Below are 11,856 nucleotides of genomic sequence, written 5' to 3'. Positions count from 1 at the left end.
AGAAATTAAATTTCACACACTGTAGTAAGTTGCGAAAAGATCTGAGAAAATCCAAATAGTACCTTTGGACATCCTAAATTGAGATTATCGCAATGATTTCAACAACTAATTTGTTGAAATATTTTATATTGTAAACAGTATGACGCAAAATACGTGAATTTTACAAACTGTTCAAAATCGCCCAGACCCGAATGACCCCCCTTTACGGTTTAACCCTTACCACTCGAATGGTGCTTGTAAGGCACCACTAAAAATTGCTGTATCATTATTCAAAATATTTTTTACAGTATTAAATTTGTTTGTATTTAATAAATTACTGAACATTGCATTATTGTACGAGTAAATTGTGCCATTTTTGTATGTATAACATGACAAAAAATATATAGAAGGGAAATATTCTAGGTTGGAAGAAATGCTTCGTTTTGGAGTTATGATAGCTTCGAGTGCAAAGAGTTAAAGGAAATTTGGAAACCATTATAGAAATGTTGAAAATTCTTGAAAATTTCGGTCCTGCTATAGTTACGTGTTTACGTGCTATAGTGTAGGCATCTCGTATTCGTGGCTTCCCGAGAAATTCGGAGAATGGTCGTCCAGTATAATGTGCGGAAGTGAACAAAACAATCGGCGGTTTACATAAAACAATGACGGCGCGGGTGGTGGTAAGTTTTTTCGCGTATCAGAGCCGCGATTTACTTGAGCAACCTGTTTCGCCCCCACCAAGGGCGAGATTTACATAGACGGCACAGGTGGCTTTTCCGTCCGCGTGTGATTTCAACGTGAATTGTAGTTTCGCGGCGGGCATGTGCGTCGGGTTGAAGTATAATCTGCTCTCGTTTTGTCGTCATTTCACGGTGCACGTTGCATTTTAACCACCGCGCAAACTGCCTCGGCTATTGTTCCCGTTTATCGCACCGTTTTCGGTTGACGTTCGTCTTCCTCTTGTTTTTTCTCTCTTTCTTTTTTCGTTTTCGTTCGCATTCTCCTCTTGTGCTCGTTCTCTCGTGGGACCCGTTTTCGACCGGATTGTGGACACCAAGGCAACTCCGAGGATATTTAATGAATTCGTTAGTCAACGGAACAGGCAAGTTTTTTGTGCGGTGAATCGGATTACTATGCTGCGGCCAGCTCGGAATTGAGTCGCGTCTTTGAAGGTGCCCCCGTCCTTAAACTGGTGAAATGTAGTTTCCTCCATTTTGAATCGCTGGTTTCAAGGGTGACTTTTTCTTGGCGTTAGGTTGGTGCAAAAATAATTTTAATTAGGTCCTATCTTGGTGTGTATAGCACACCAATGACAAGCGCTAAGCTTCGTCCCTCGATTTGTGCTCTGTCCTTTGCCGTAACTGTCCAGCATTGGGACATGTTTTCTGTGAAATTGGAGAAAACGTCTCATTATACGCGAAACTGTTTGCAAGTTAACAGTCGTTAAACATTTAGCATAAATTGGCAAATACAGTAAAATTTGTTTCCTCTGTCAATTTAAACTTTAAAATTCAAGAACTACACCCGCCATAATTTTTGCACCAACCCAGTGGAAGTAAGGTAACAAAATGCAGCGTACAGATTCTTTATAAAGTACAATTCCATAGTAACGTATGCAAACTGTACTGTGAAATATTCAATCGACAGAAAAATGATTCTTAGTGGAAAAATTAGTGAAACGTGCAGAATCAAACTAGTGGAAAAGGTGAGCAATTAACACATTATCTATCAGAAATTAATTTACAGGCGTCTGAATATTGTTTTACATAAAAAGAAAGCTTCAAAAATTACCTCTTAAATAATAATCCCGGAGGAGGTCACTGCGTTAAAAATTGCGCTCACTATTGAAAAATTCATAAAAATATCCCTAGTTGTGGATTTTTAAACTATTAGACAACTGGTGGTAAATAATGTGTTAAAGGTCACATTAAGCCAATGTCAGTATAAAAAATTATATACAATTCCAATTGTATTAATCATGGTGCACTGTAGACGTCGGAGGGTTAAAAAATTTATTTTCGATTTTATTGGGAAAAATGGAAGTTAACGAACATTTTGTAAATTCGAGAAACGTACGAGAATTGTAATAATATAATTATACTAGACAGCAAGTGTCCAGATTGTGCACGCGATACGAGGGTTTTTGCAAAGCCTGCGTCGTGACTCTGAAAAACGATTTCACAATAATTATCAGTTTCGGTCAGTTGTAAAACCGTTGTAAAACTTCACATTGGATGTGTGGAAAGTCAAAGCGCATCGGATTTCGAGCTCGAAAATTCGAACTGCACGCAGGTTGTCGCCACTAAAGATAACGTGGCGTGGAATTAACAGTCGAATATTATTTTTTCCTGACGATTATCAGTCTCGCCGCAGCGAAATTGGAAAAACCGAAAAATCACGTACTGCGCGCGACTCGAATTCTTTCGAGCGTCACGTACAATAATGCACTTCTTTTCCCGACACAGTTTGTGCTTCGCGATGCACTTTCTTGGGTTGCTTGTAAGCAAACGCGGCCGAGCAATGCCGTAAACAATGAGATTTTGGGTGTTGAAACGAGACCTCGATTATGTCAACCTCGGTTAGGTCACACGATGCTCGAATAATCCAATTTCTTCGCACTTACTGACAATTTTCTAATAGGGTAGGGGGCCCAATCACTGTGGGGGTAAAAATCACTGTGCCTATAGCAATTCATGAAAGCATAATGAGTATCAAGAAAGAGATATTAACACTAGACTTACCACGGCCAAAATGGCCGGTTGTATATTCTACAATTATTGAAACTATAAAAATTCATTTATGGAAAATAGACTGATTAAATTACGGAAAATTACACTGGAAATTACGGACAATCTCAATAAATTTGCCGATTTTACAAAGCGACATTTACCACGCACTGTTAATGCTTGGTAGGTTTAGTGTTAAATTTTTAGTTGCTAAATTTAGAGAGGTGCCGAATATTTGGCCATTTTTCCGCACTGTGGCGGCGGTAGGTCCCGCTGAGCGTGACGTTGGAATTCGCCCGCCAGGGCCCAGTCACGTGACGCGTCTCGCCGGTGTCGTGCATGTATCACAAGTGTCACGTGACTAATCCGGTACCGGCAGAGAGAGGGTAACTCTTCCTCTCAATTCAAGTCAACACCACTGATCTGGCGACATCGGTTATGGGCTGACCATTTCATTATAGGAAAATTTCGATTCGAAACCAATTTTTTGACCGTTTTCGTTGTGTGTGTTTGGGTCCCCGTCTTGCTGGACGGCCACTTCATCTTCATTGTATTCGATGGAATTGACAGCTGCCGGTAAATTATTTTGTAAAATGTCTAAATATCTTCCTGTGAAAAATAGCCCCAACACACGATGGATCCTCCTTCCGCAATTAGCGCTTCCTTTGTCAAGGGTCGGCAATTATAATTGGATCTTACCTTCACGCGATAGTTTATAAATGCATTTAATCGTGGTATCGTTTAGGGACGATGTCATTATTATTAATGTAACTTCAAAATTCTAGCTAATTATCTGTGCGAGATGTTTAATGACACGTGCCTTTCTGTTCAGAATGACGTTACACGAAGTTTTTCCAGGCTCACTGTCTAAACAGTCTAAGCAGCCCCGGTAGCATAATTGAAGCCATTATCGATTAATCGGTGATATATAATTACCCGAAGCGTGATAAACAGGCAGGAGAGCGACAGTGGCGGCAGGATTGTCGGTTTATTAATATTTATTTCCTTCGATCCTTGAACACGCCGTTGTTCCGTACTGGATTATGTAAATGTCCCTTGCTATCAGTTGCATCTATGTAATTTATTACCTACGAATAATATCTTTCGAGTGGAACGTCGTTGCAGAGGTCCACATGTCAATGAAGATGAGTTACATTATCAATCATGTTTAACGCTCACGTTAATTTTCATTTTAAATTTATTTTCTTAAGTGGACATCACGCTATACATGTACGTTTAATAGTTCGTAGAACAGTCGATACTTAAAACTATTTACACTATTTTGAAATACCATTTTTATTCTATAGAAATCAGTATAGCAAAACTGTACTATAGCGCCACACTATACTATACTGCCTGGCTATACTATACTATACTATACTGCCTGGCTATAGTATACTGTACTATAGCGCCACACTATACTATACCGCCTGGCTATACTATACTATACTATAGCTTTCATAATCCATCAAGTATATTCTTTTTCAAATATACTTTTTCACTTTCAAAGGAGAGTGCGAACCAAATACAGATGAAATTCTTCCGCGAAGAAAGTCATTAAATCGGAGTTGTTGTAACTTCATTGAATGAATTGACACTTTCACTTTGCATCGTGATTTTACGATAATGCACTGGTATAACTGGTAATGGAACATGTGACAAGTATTTCTATGAGATATAAGTACTTTCATCTTTACCTTTCTTAAATCCTGTTATAAGAATCCTATTATAAGAATTTTAATGAGATATTAAATTCATCCGTTGATTTTTCGAACTTCATTTATTGGCTACGATTGCTAACGATAATATTCGCTAATATTGGCAAACATAGTTTCACCGAACATTGAAATCCATTTAGTCACCCTATATTCAAGTTACGCGTACAGATAAGCCATAACAATCAAGCATACGCTACAAATGTAAACACCTGCTCCGAATTCTGTCGCATAGTCGCTCGTCGGTCAAGCTTCGTTCACCACCGTTTCATCATTCGAATTAATGAGCAGTTGAAATCGTTACTTCGATACGTGATTGTTTAAAATGCAACCGTAAACGACCTTAAACCAATTAAAAAATTGCTTATATACTATCAGTCCCATTGTTAACATCCTGAACCGAAAATCAGGATATATTTATTCTTAATATAACGAGATAATAGAATAATACAATAACTAGTAAGAATCTTGGAGAAGATTATTACTGAATTTTTCATTTGCAATTTTCTTTCTTTGGCCACTCAACGTTTCGTTTTGCAAGCAAGTTGATACCAATAGGGACCGATAGTAGAAAAGATACTAACGAATATAAATATAAAAACGATAATAAATTGTAAAGTGATAAATCATATGATTGTTAATATATTTTACTAATAAATAAGTTGCAGGTGTTGAAAGCAACTGTAGGTTACATGTAACAATACTTAATAATTTGTGTGACACGAATCAAGAAAATTGTCAGTGAAACGTGTGTGTTTATAAAAATTTCATTTTATAAACAAGATTTTCCGAGTTTCTTATTCAGTGTGCGCAATTCAAAATTTTCTCAAAAATCGATTAAAGACTGATTTCTGCTGGGCAGTCAAATATTGACAAACACACAAATGCTGACAAAGCTTAAATATTTAATTTGAAGCGTACTTTCACGTTAGACGAACGAAATAAACGATAGAATTAGAAAATATTTATTATTGTGTGTCGCAAGTGTATAAAAATAATAAAACTGGAAAGTTGAAGTGGACAGTATTTTTATAGAATACACGTCGAAAATAAAGGTTGCGCCAGTTTTTTAATAATAGCTTAATTTCGAACAATCTTAATTACCTTTTTCGTGTATTGTGTGTGGATAATGTTTCAACGAATCGCCGACATAATTTCGATGATGAGCTACAGTCGCTTACGGTGTACGTTACTTTGAAGATCTTCTCTTTTATTTTATGTTGACGTAATATTATTATTTATTGATACATCATTCATATATATTTATTCCTTATTTATACATACATATGTGTATGTACCTCTTTCCGTACCTTGGAGAGGTCAAGGTCTACTAAAATTGAGATTCAGTATCGAAAGTATTAAATTAGTTATTTTCATAATCTTCTTCAATTACAGGTAAAGACGTAACGTCTGAAGATCCTGGTCCTGCAAATTTTGAACGGGCAATAATAAACTCTGGTAAGTGTACGTTTTTTTTTTTACGTGAAAAAGTTTTCTCAGACACCATTTTATAAAGTATAATCTATTAAAATAATAGACTAGAATTCTTACTTTGAAGAACTTGACTATATCTGCTCTGATTAACAATTCCAGCGGTGGAACAATTTTTTAAAAAATTTCACGGTTTATATTTTAAGTATATCATGTTGAAAAGATCTTTTTGGATCACTGCAATATAAAATATCTGTGAGCAGTTCTGATTGGAATTTTGTTAATTTCCCTCAGGTTATGGAAAATTCAACTACTTGTTGCTGCTGGCCCTGTTGCCCGCGAGTTTTTCCAGCATCTTTTCATCATCGGCGATATCATACGTGCTACCATCAGCACAATGCGACCTGGGCCTCACTATGTTCGACAAGGGCCTCCTCAACTCGATGACATTCGCAGGTGATATTCATTTATTGGTGATCGAGCCTAACTCTGTCAAGGGATTCGGTTGAAGCACGGTCGGTACGCTTCGAGTTTAATTAGAACACCCTGTATAGTATGGGGTCATTAGAGAGTGTATTTGTAGGAATAGAAACGTGGTAAATAGAGCCAAGTTTTTGCAATTGTTTACAAAACAATAATTTTGAGAATAAATGGGTAAAGGAATTCGTAGACTTTATTTTAAATTCTTGTAATTGGTCTACTGCGATAGAAAAATTTATTGCCTTGGACGTTACGAAAATGAGTCTATAACCGTTAACATAATGATTTTTCGTACAGATAGAATGTAAACGCATTATTCCAGTAGACTGAGGAAAGGGAAAGAGAGAAATGGATTAAAATTTAATAAATCGCAGTAATTTTGGGAACATAATATTCAAATTTTATTCTTTCATTAGAGTGGAGGTGTAGTAATTTTGTGTTGTAATAGTATTTTCACTTCGCTATTATCATAAATTAAAACAGGAACTGTTGCAACTGTCGTAATTGTAGTGACGAATACATTTGCATAAACAATGCCGATATGTATCCAAAGCGTAGCAAATTGTGACGATAAAACATTCCATAATTCACGTTCACGAACATAACCGAGACTAATTGACTGGGACATTTTCAATCTTGAAAGAGAAAATCATTTTTTCCCTCTACGTTTCTGCCATTGCATAATGTGTGATAATTCAACAGTTACTGACGATACGATTGATTTCAGGAATGATCAGCACCTCGTTTTTCTGGGGATTCATGACCGACACTTATGGTCGTAAGAAGATCATGTTTTACGGTTATATGGTCACTGGAGTCTTGAGTCTGGCATCATGTTTTTCGCACAAATCGTGGCTTTTAATTTTTTTCAAATTTCTCGACGGCGTGACGTAAGTTGATACGATAATTTGTTGGGTAGAGAGAATGTTAATAGCACGTTAGAACGATTCAATACTTTGCTCATCGACAGGTGTTACAAATAGTTATGATATTAATTGTTGTTTTTATGTAAACATAAGAACCTACATTTATATTATATCGATATAGAATCGCTTCTAAAAAAATATTGGTTTTTTGAGGGTTAACCCTTGTTCATATTTTGTATACTTAAAAATTTGAGAATAGTGTCCTCATGCTTTTTGTCCTTTAATTTTTGTAAACAGTGCTTCACTGTTATCGTAATCTGAAATTTGTAAATTATTGATGAGGACTTATCTTGAAAAAATGTGGGCTGTTGAATGTGGGTTGTTATCAAAGACACGAAATGCGCCAAGAAACGTAATCAACATTCGTTGTTTTAAGGTCAATAACCTTTTCTAACGCATTATTAATAATAATAAAATTCTTGTACAAAAATGGATTTCTTACGTTTCTTGAACATGCAAAATTGATGTTTTATATACAATATATTTGGATTGAATATTGAAAATTTTCAGCATATCCGGCCCATATGCTGCCCTAATGTCATATTTAGCGGAAGTACACAACGAGACACATCGATCTCGAACGTACATGTGGCTAGGTGTGTTTTTCTCACTTGGTAACATTTCTTTGCCTTGTAAGTGATATTTTATATTTTATTTATAATTCGTGACACGCGTTTGATTTTCCACGAGAAACACAAGTAAAATCTAAGAATAATATTAACATTTGGAAGCCGAATCAAGTGAATATTATTTTTACAATTTTCCTTCTGAATATATATTATTGATTCAATTTCTCGGTTCGGTTGTGTTACAATTCGATTTGGATATTTCACAGTATTGCAAAAGTATGCAATTGATTTCGGCAGGTATCGCGTGGCTGATCATACCTCAGAAGTGGAACATGAATCTGCTGGGCAAAACGGTAGAGATCAGTTCCTGGAGAGTGTTTTTGGCAATTTGTTCGTTGCCAGAATTCCTCGCCTGTATAGCAATGTTCGCATTTCCCGAAAGTCCGCGTTTCCTTCTTTTGAAAGGACGAAGGGAAGAGGCCCTCGACGTTTTCAAGAAAATATACGCGGTCAACACCGGCAAAGATCCAGACACTTATCCGGTAGGAAATACTCCACAAATATAGAACAAATTCGCTACATTTCAAACAGAATCTACTACAGTACCTCCGTAACTGTCGCAAAGGTCTCTACCGTAACTGTCACAATATTGTCCCCACCACTGAGCCACAGTCCCTCTTTCTTATCCTTCTCTACGTTCGGCAGACGATACGACAGTTACGAAAATTAGTAATCGCCTGTTAATTTAACAATAATATTCGTTTACAGATAAAGGATCTCGAAGAAGAGTTCGACTCTGCTGAAGCGACCACCGATAGCATAAAAGACAAACTACGTTCGTGCTTGCACCAGATTAAGCCTCTTTTCGTGCCACCAAATATTTACAAACTCATTGCTATAGGTCTGATTCAGCTCGGTGCCACAATTGGGTTAGAATAAATATAATCTTTCTACCGGAATAGTGATTTCACTGGCTTTGATAATGCAAACAATCAAACGATTCTGAATTTCTAGATCGAACTCGATCAGACTGTGGATGCCTCAATTGTTTTCGATGATGGAACATTTTAAGAATAATCACGCGAAACTCAATTATACCAGCTCACAACCACGATTTTGTTACATGCTGGGACAGCAGCCTGCGAATAGTAATTCCTCGACGAGTTTCGCAAACGAGACGTTAGACGCTGCGTCGCTAGTGTGCATACCGGTATTATATTTCAAATTGTAATATTTTTCTTCATTTTCGTTAGTTAAAAATTTCGGATAAGTCATATTTCCAGTCTAATCGTAATTGGAAAAATAACGAAAGATCGACTTGTAGGATTAACAACATACAGTGTTGTATATGTCCCAAATGCCTAGCTGATAAAAGTCCCACAACTATCCCCACTACCGACCTCGGTCGCCGAGGAGTGTAAGGTCGCATGGATCAAAGAATAGTGTCTCCTGGACGATATATGTCCGTGGCTAGACCCATCTTTTGGACATATATCGAGTAAACACTTGAAATTAAGAGTTGAGAATTTACAGTGAGAAATATAATTGACACAGAAACATAATTGAAAAGTAGGAAAAGTTAGCTCACTGCAACCAACTCTTTCATATTCACAGCCAAAAAGGAAATACGACTTATCCCGATTTCTGCAATTACCTTCCGCATCTCTTATTAAAATCTCTGCAGGAAATTCACATAAGTACAGGTTGAAATCAAACCTTTCGAGACTCTACAGTAAAAAGAGTGATTTCACATTTGCGAGCCCTTATTTGTATCTGATTTCAGGCAGTCTTGAACGCGAGAGTCTTCATTAATTCCATCGTAATCGCTACAACGGGAGTTGTAGGGTATACTTTGGCTGGCTCGTTGATTACAGTTGTAGGGAAAAAGAAGCTCATAGGTAAACTTACGAAATCATAGCACACTTGGTTGGAAAAAAAAATTAACGCGAACAGAATTGCAGTTTATCTTGTACACGTGCCTAGTATACTAATTTCAAGATTATCTTCGTATCCAACGCGACGCCTGTATATTTCTGTATGTGTCACGATGTTAATAGTAATTAACAATTTTTCAGCCACCTGTTTCATGGTAGCCGCAGCTTGTTGTGGTTCTTTGTATTGGGCACAGAGTACCGACAGTATTCTTGGATTATGTTCAGTTTTCGTAGCCATGTCGAGTATAGGTGGTGCTTGCGTACTCAACATTATCGTCGACAACTTTCCAACGTGTTTAAGGTATAATAATTTGAAAAAAGAAAACAAATTAGTTTTCTTCACTTTAATGCGTGATTTTCTTTCAGAACTATGGCTGTCAGTTTGACTATGATGGTTGGCAGGTTGGGAGCTGTTATAGGCAATCTATTGTTTCCAATTTTGTTCAAACTGTCCTGTATAGGTCCCTTCGTTCTCATTGGCTCTGCTTCTCTAGGTAAAGTATCATGTTATATAGTTTCATTAACATAATTTACTTCATTGTTTGTTAATCATTGTAAAGTTTGAAGGAGGAAAACGTGTAACATTTTTCTGAGAAAATACAGTAGCATCTTCGTAACTGTCGTATGACTTCATACAAGAAAATAAAAAATTAGAGAAGTTGCAATCTTTTGCTTCGCCTGCATTAGTGCGAGTCTGCTTGACTGGTTCCAAGGGGGATCCCCGCAGTGGTGAGGATAAAATTTTGACAGTTACGGTGGAGACCTTTTCGACAGTTACGGAGGTTATACTGTAGTATGACAACACTGTAGTATAATATGTATAAGGTCTTCAAATTGACATTTTTCTTCGGTTTTTCAGTATCGGCCTTACTGGTGAGTCTCTTGCCCAGAAAGTACTCGGAAACGGATAAATCGAAGAACATCATTTGATGACAATATCTTTCGGACGTTACCTTCAATCAACCCGGTTGAAGCCTTAGGATTGAGCTACTTGTAACAAAGTATACCACACGTGTAAATACATAGCTTCCTTGTCTGTTCATCAACGTGTAATTCAGGTGCATGATTTCCCATCATGTAAATATGTAAATACGGTACAGTTACACTCATATAGCGTAAGGTCTCCACACGTTTTATATGTATTTGTAGAATTATACAATAAGTGAACAGTGAAACGACTGCGTGTCGTGAGTGAGATATTATTTTAAATAAATCTCGTGACTGCATCGCATGGAATAATTTTAGGGCAATTATATTGTCCTATATTGTTTCTAATCATTTGGTCGACGAGTGAATTGCCGGGTAATAGATTAAGTAGCAAATGATGAAATGAAAAGAATGCAACAGTTTTGTTGTACAATAAATCTGTTTTATTGTTTTGAAAAGTGTCTTCTTTCCATTCCTTTTCTTTAACAGTTTTCTTTAACAGTTTCTTTAACGTTTACCGACACCCCCTGTAGGTCGGTAACTGTAGTTTCGCTCATGGTAAAAGCACAAACGAGGTATACCTCGCTGGTCTGGCTATACCTCGTCTGTGCTTGTACAGAGAAGACTCGGCGCACGACAGCGGCGTCTCTTACGGCAAACTTCGGAAACTTGTTACTAACTATTTCTCGAGTCTACCGCTAGGTAACGCTGACTTTAAATTACTGGACGTTACCATGAGCGATAACACGGTTACCGACGCGCAATCCACATTACTTGTAAACATTTATATTGTATGTTAACACAATCATTTTATGTAAGAATCAACAATGAATAAATAAAAAGAATGTAATGAAAAGACGTATCTGCGTATATAATTATTGAACCCTGAATTTTTCCCGAATGTCCGACTTGTTGTTGAGCTATACTACTGAATTTCGAAATTTTTTCGAATTTTCGTGCCACCTCTTTTACTATCATATTCTCCTAATAGAAAATTCAATTTTTGAAGAATTTCGGAAAATTTTGACAGTCTGTCTTGTTATTAACTTATACTACTGAATGTTGTGCCACCCTCTTCGATATTCTCCTAATACAAGATGCTCGCAAAAACTTAAAAAGGAAGCCACGCAAATTAGAGTTGGGTAGAGCTTATACTATAACTTCACACA

At 36.8% G+C, this 11,856-nt stretch overlaps 1 protein-coding gene across 4 annotated transcripts; it reads left to right on the top strand.

The window, feature by feature from the left end:
* Positions 1 to 759: 759 nt before the first annotated feature.
* Positions 760 to 11,145, top strand: LOC143354478 (synaptic vesicle glycoprotein 2B). 4 transcript variants are annotated; one of them, XM_076788606.1, is made up of 12 exons: positions 760 to 1,081; positions 5,816 to 5,878; positions 6,146 to 6,307; positions 7,059 to 7,221; positions 7,768 to 7,889; positions 8,124 to 8,368; positions 8,595 to 8,755; positions 8,841 to 9,036; positions 9,610 to 9,724; positions 9,902 to 10,061; positions 10,127 to 10,254; positions 10,620 to 11,145. In XM_076788606.1, the coding sequence occupies exons 1-12, from the start codon at positions 1,057 to 1,059 to the stop codon at positions 10,688 to 10,690; spliced, it is 1,611 nt and encodes a 536-aa protein (XP_076644721.1). In that variant the 5' UTR covers positions 760 to 1,056; the 3' UTR covers positions 10,691 to 11,145. The 4 variants fall into 4 exon arrangements, with proteins under 4 accessions (XP_076644721.1, XP_076644722.1, XP_076644724.1 ...); XM_076788607.1 differs by lacking the exon at positions 760 to 1,081 and adding an exon at positions 3,169 to 3,281; XM_076788609.1 differs by lacking the exon at positions 760 to 1,081 and adding an exon at positions 5,082 to 5,604 and having other exon boundaries at positions 7,768 to 7,853.
* Positions 11,146 to 11,856: the final 711 nt, after the last annotated feature.

Source organism: Halictus rubicundus, chromosome 5, assembly GCF_050948215.1.
Source record: "Halictus rubicundus isolate RS-2024b chromosome 5, iyHalRubi1_principal, whole genome shotgun sequence".
NCBI lineage: Eukaryota > Metazoa > Arthropoda > Insecta > Hymenoptera > Halictidae > Halictus > Halictus rubicundus.
The sequence above is the reverse complement of the archived record's forward strand: the minus strand, read 5'-3'. Positions and strand labels throughout refer to the sequence as shown.

Coding starts and splice junctions, on each gene's coding strand:
- LOC143354478 (XM_076788605.1), top strand. CDS start 5,550: ATGTTTCAACGAATCGCCGACATAATTTCGATGATGAGCTACAGTCGC. Junction 6,308..7,058: donor CAACTCGATGACATTCGCAG/GTGATATTCATT, acceptor GATTGATTTCAG/GAATGATCAGCACCTCGTTT. Junction 10,062..10,126: donor AACTTTCCAACGTGTTTAAG/GTATAATAATTT, acceptor ATTTTCTTTCAG/AACTATGGCTGTCAGTTTGA.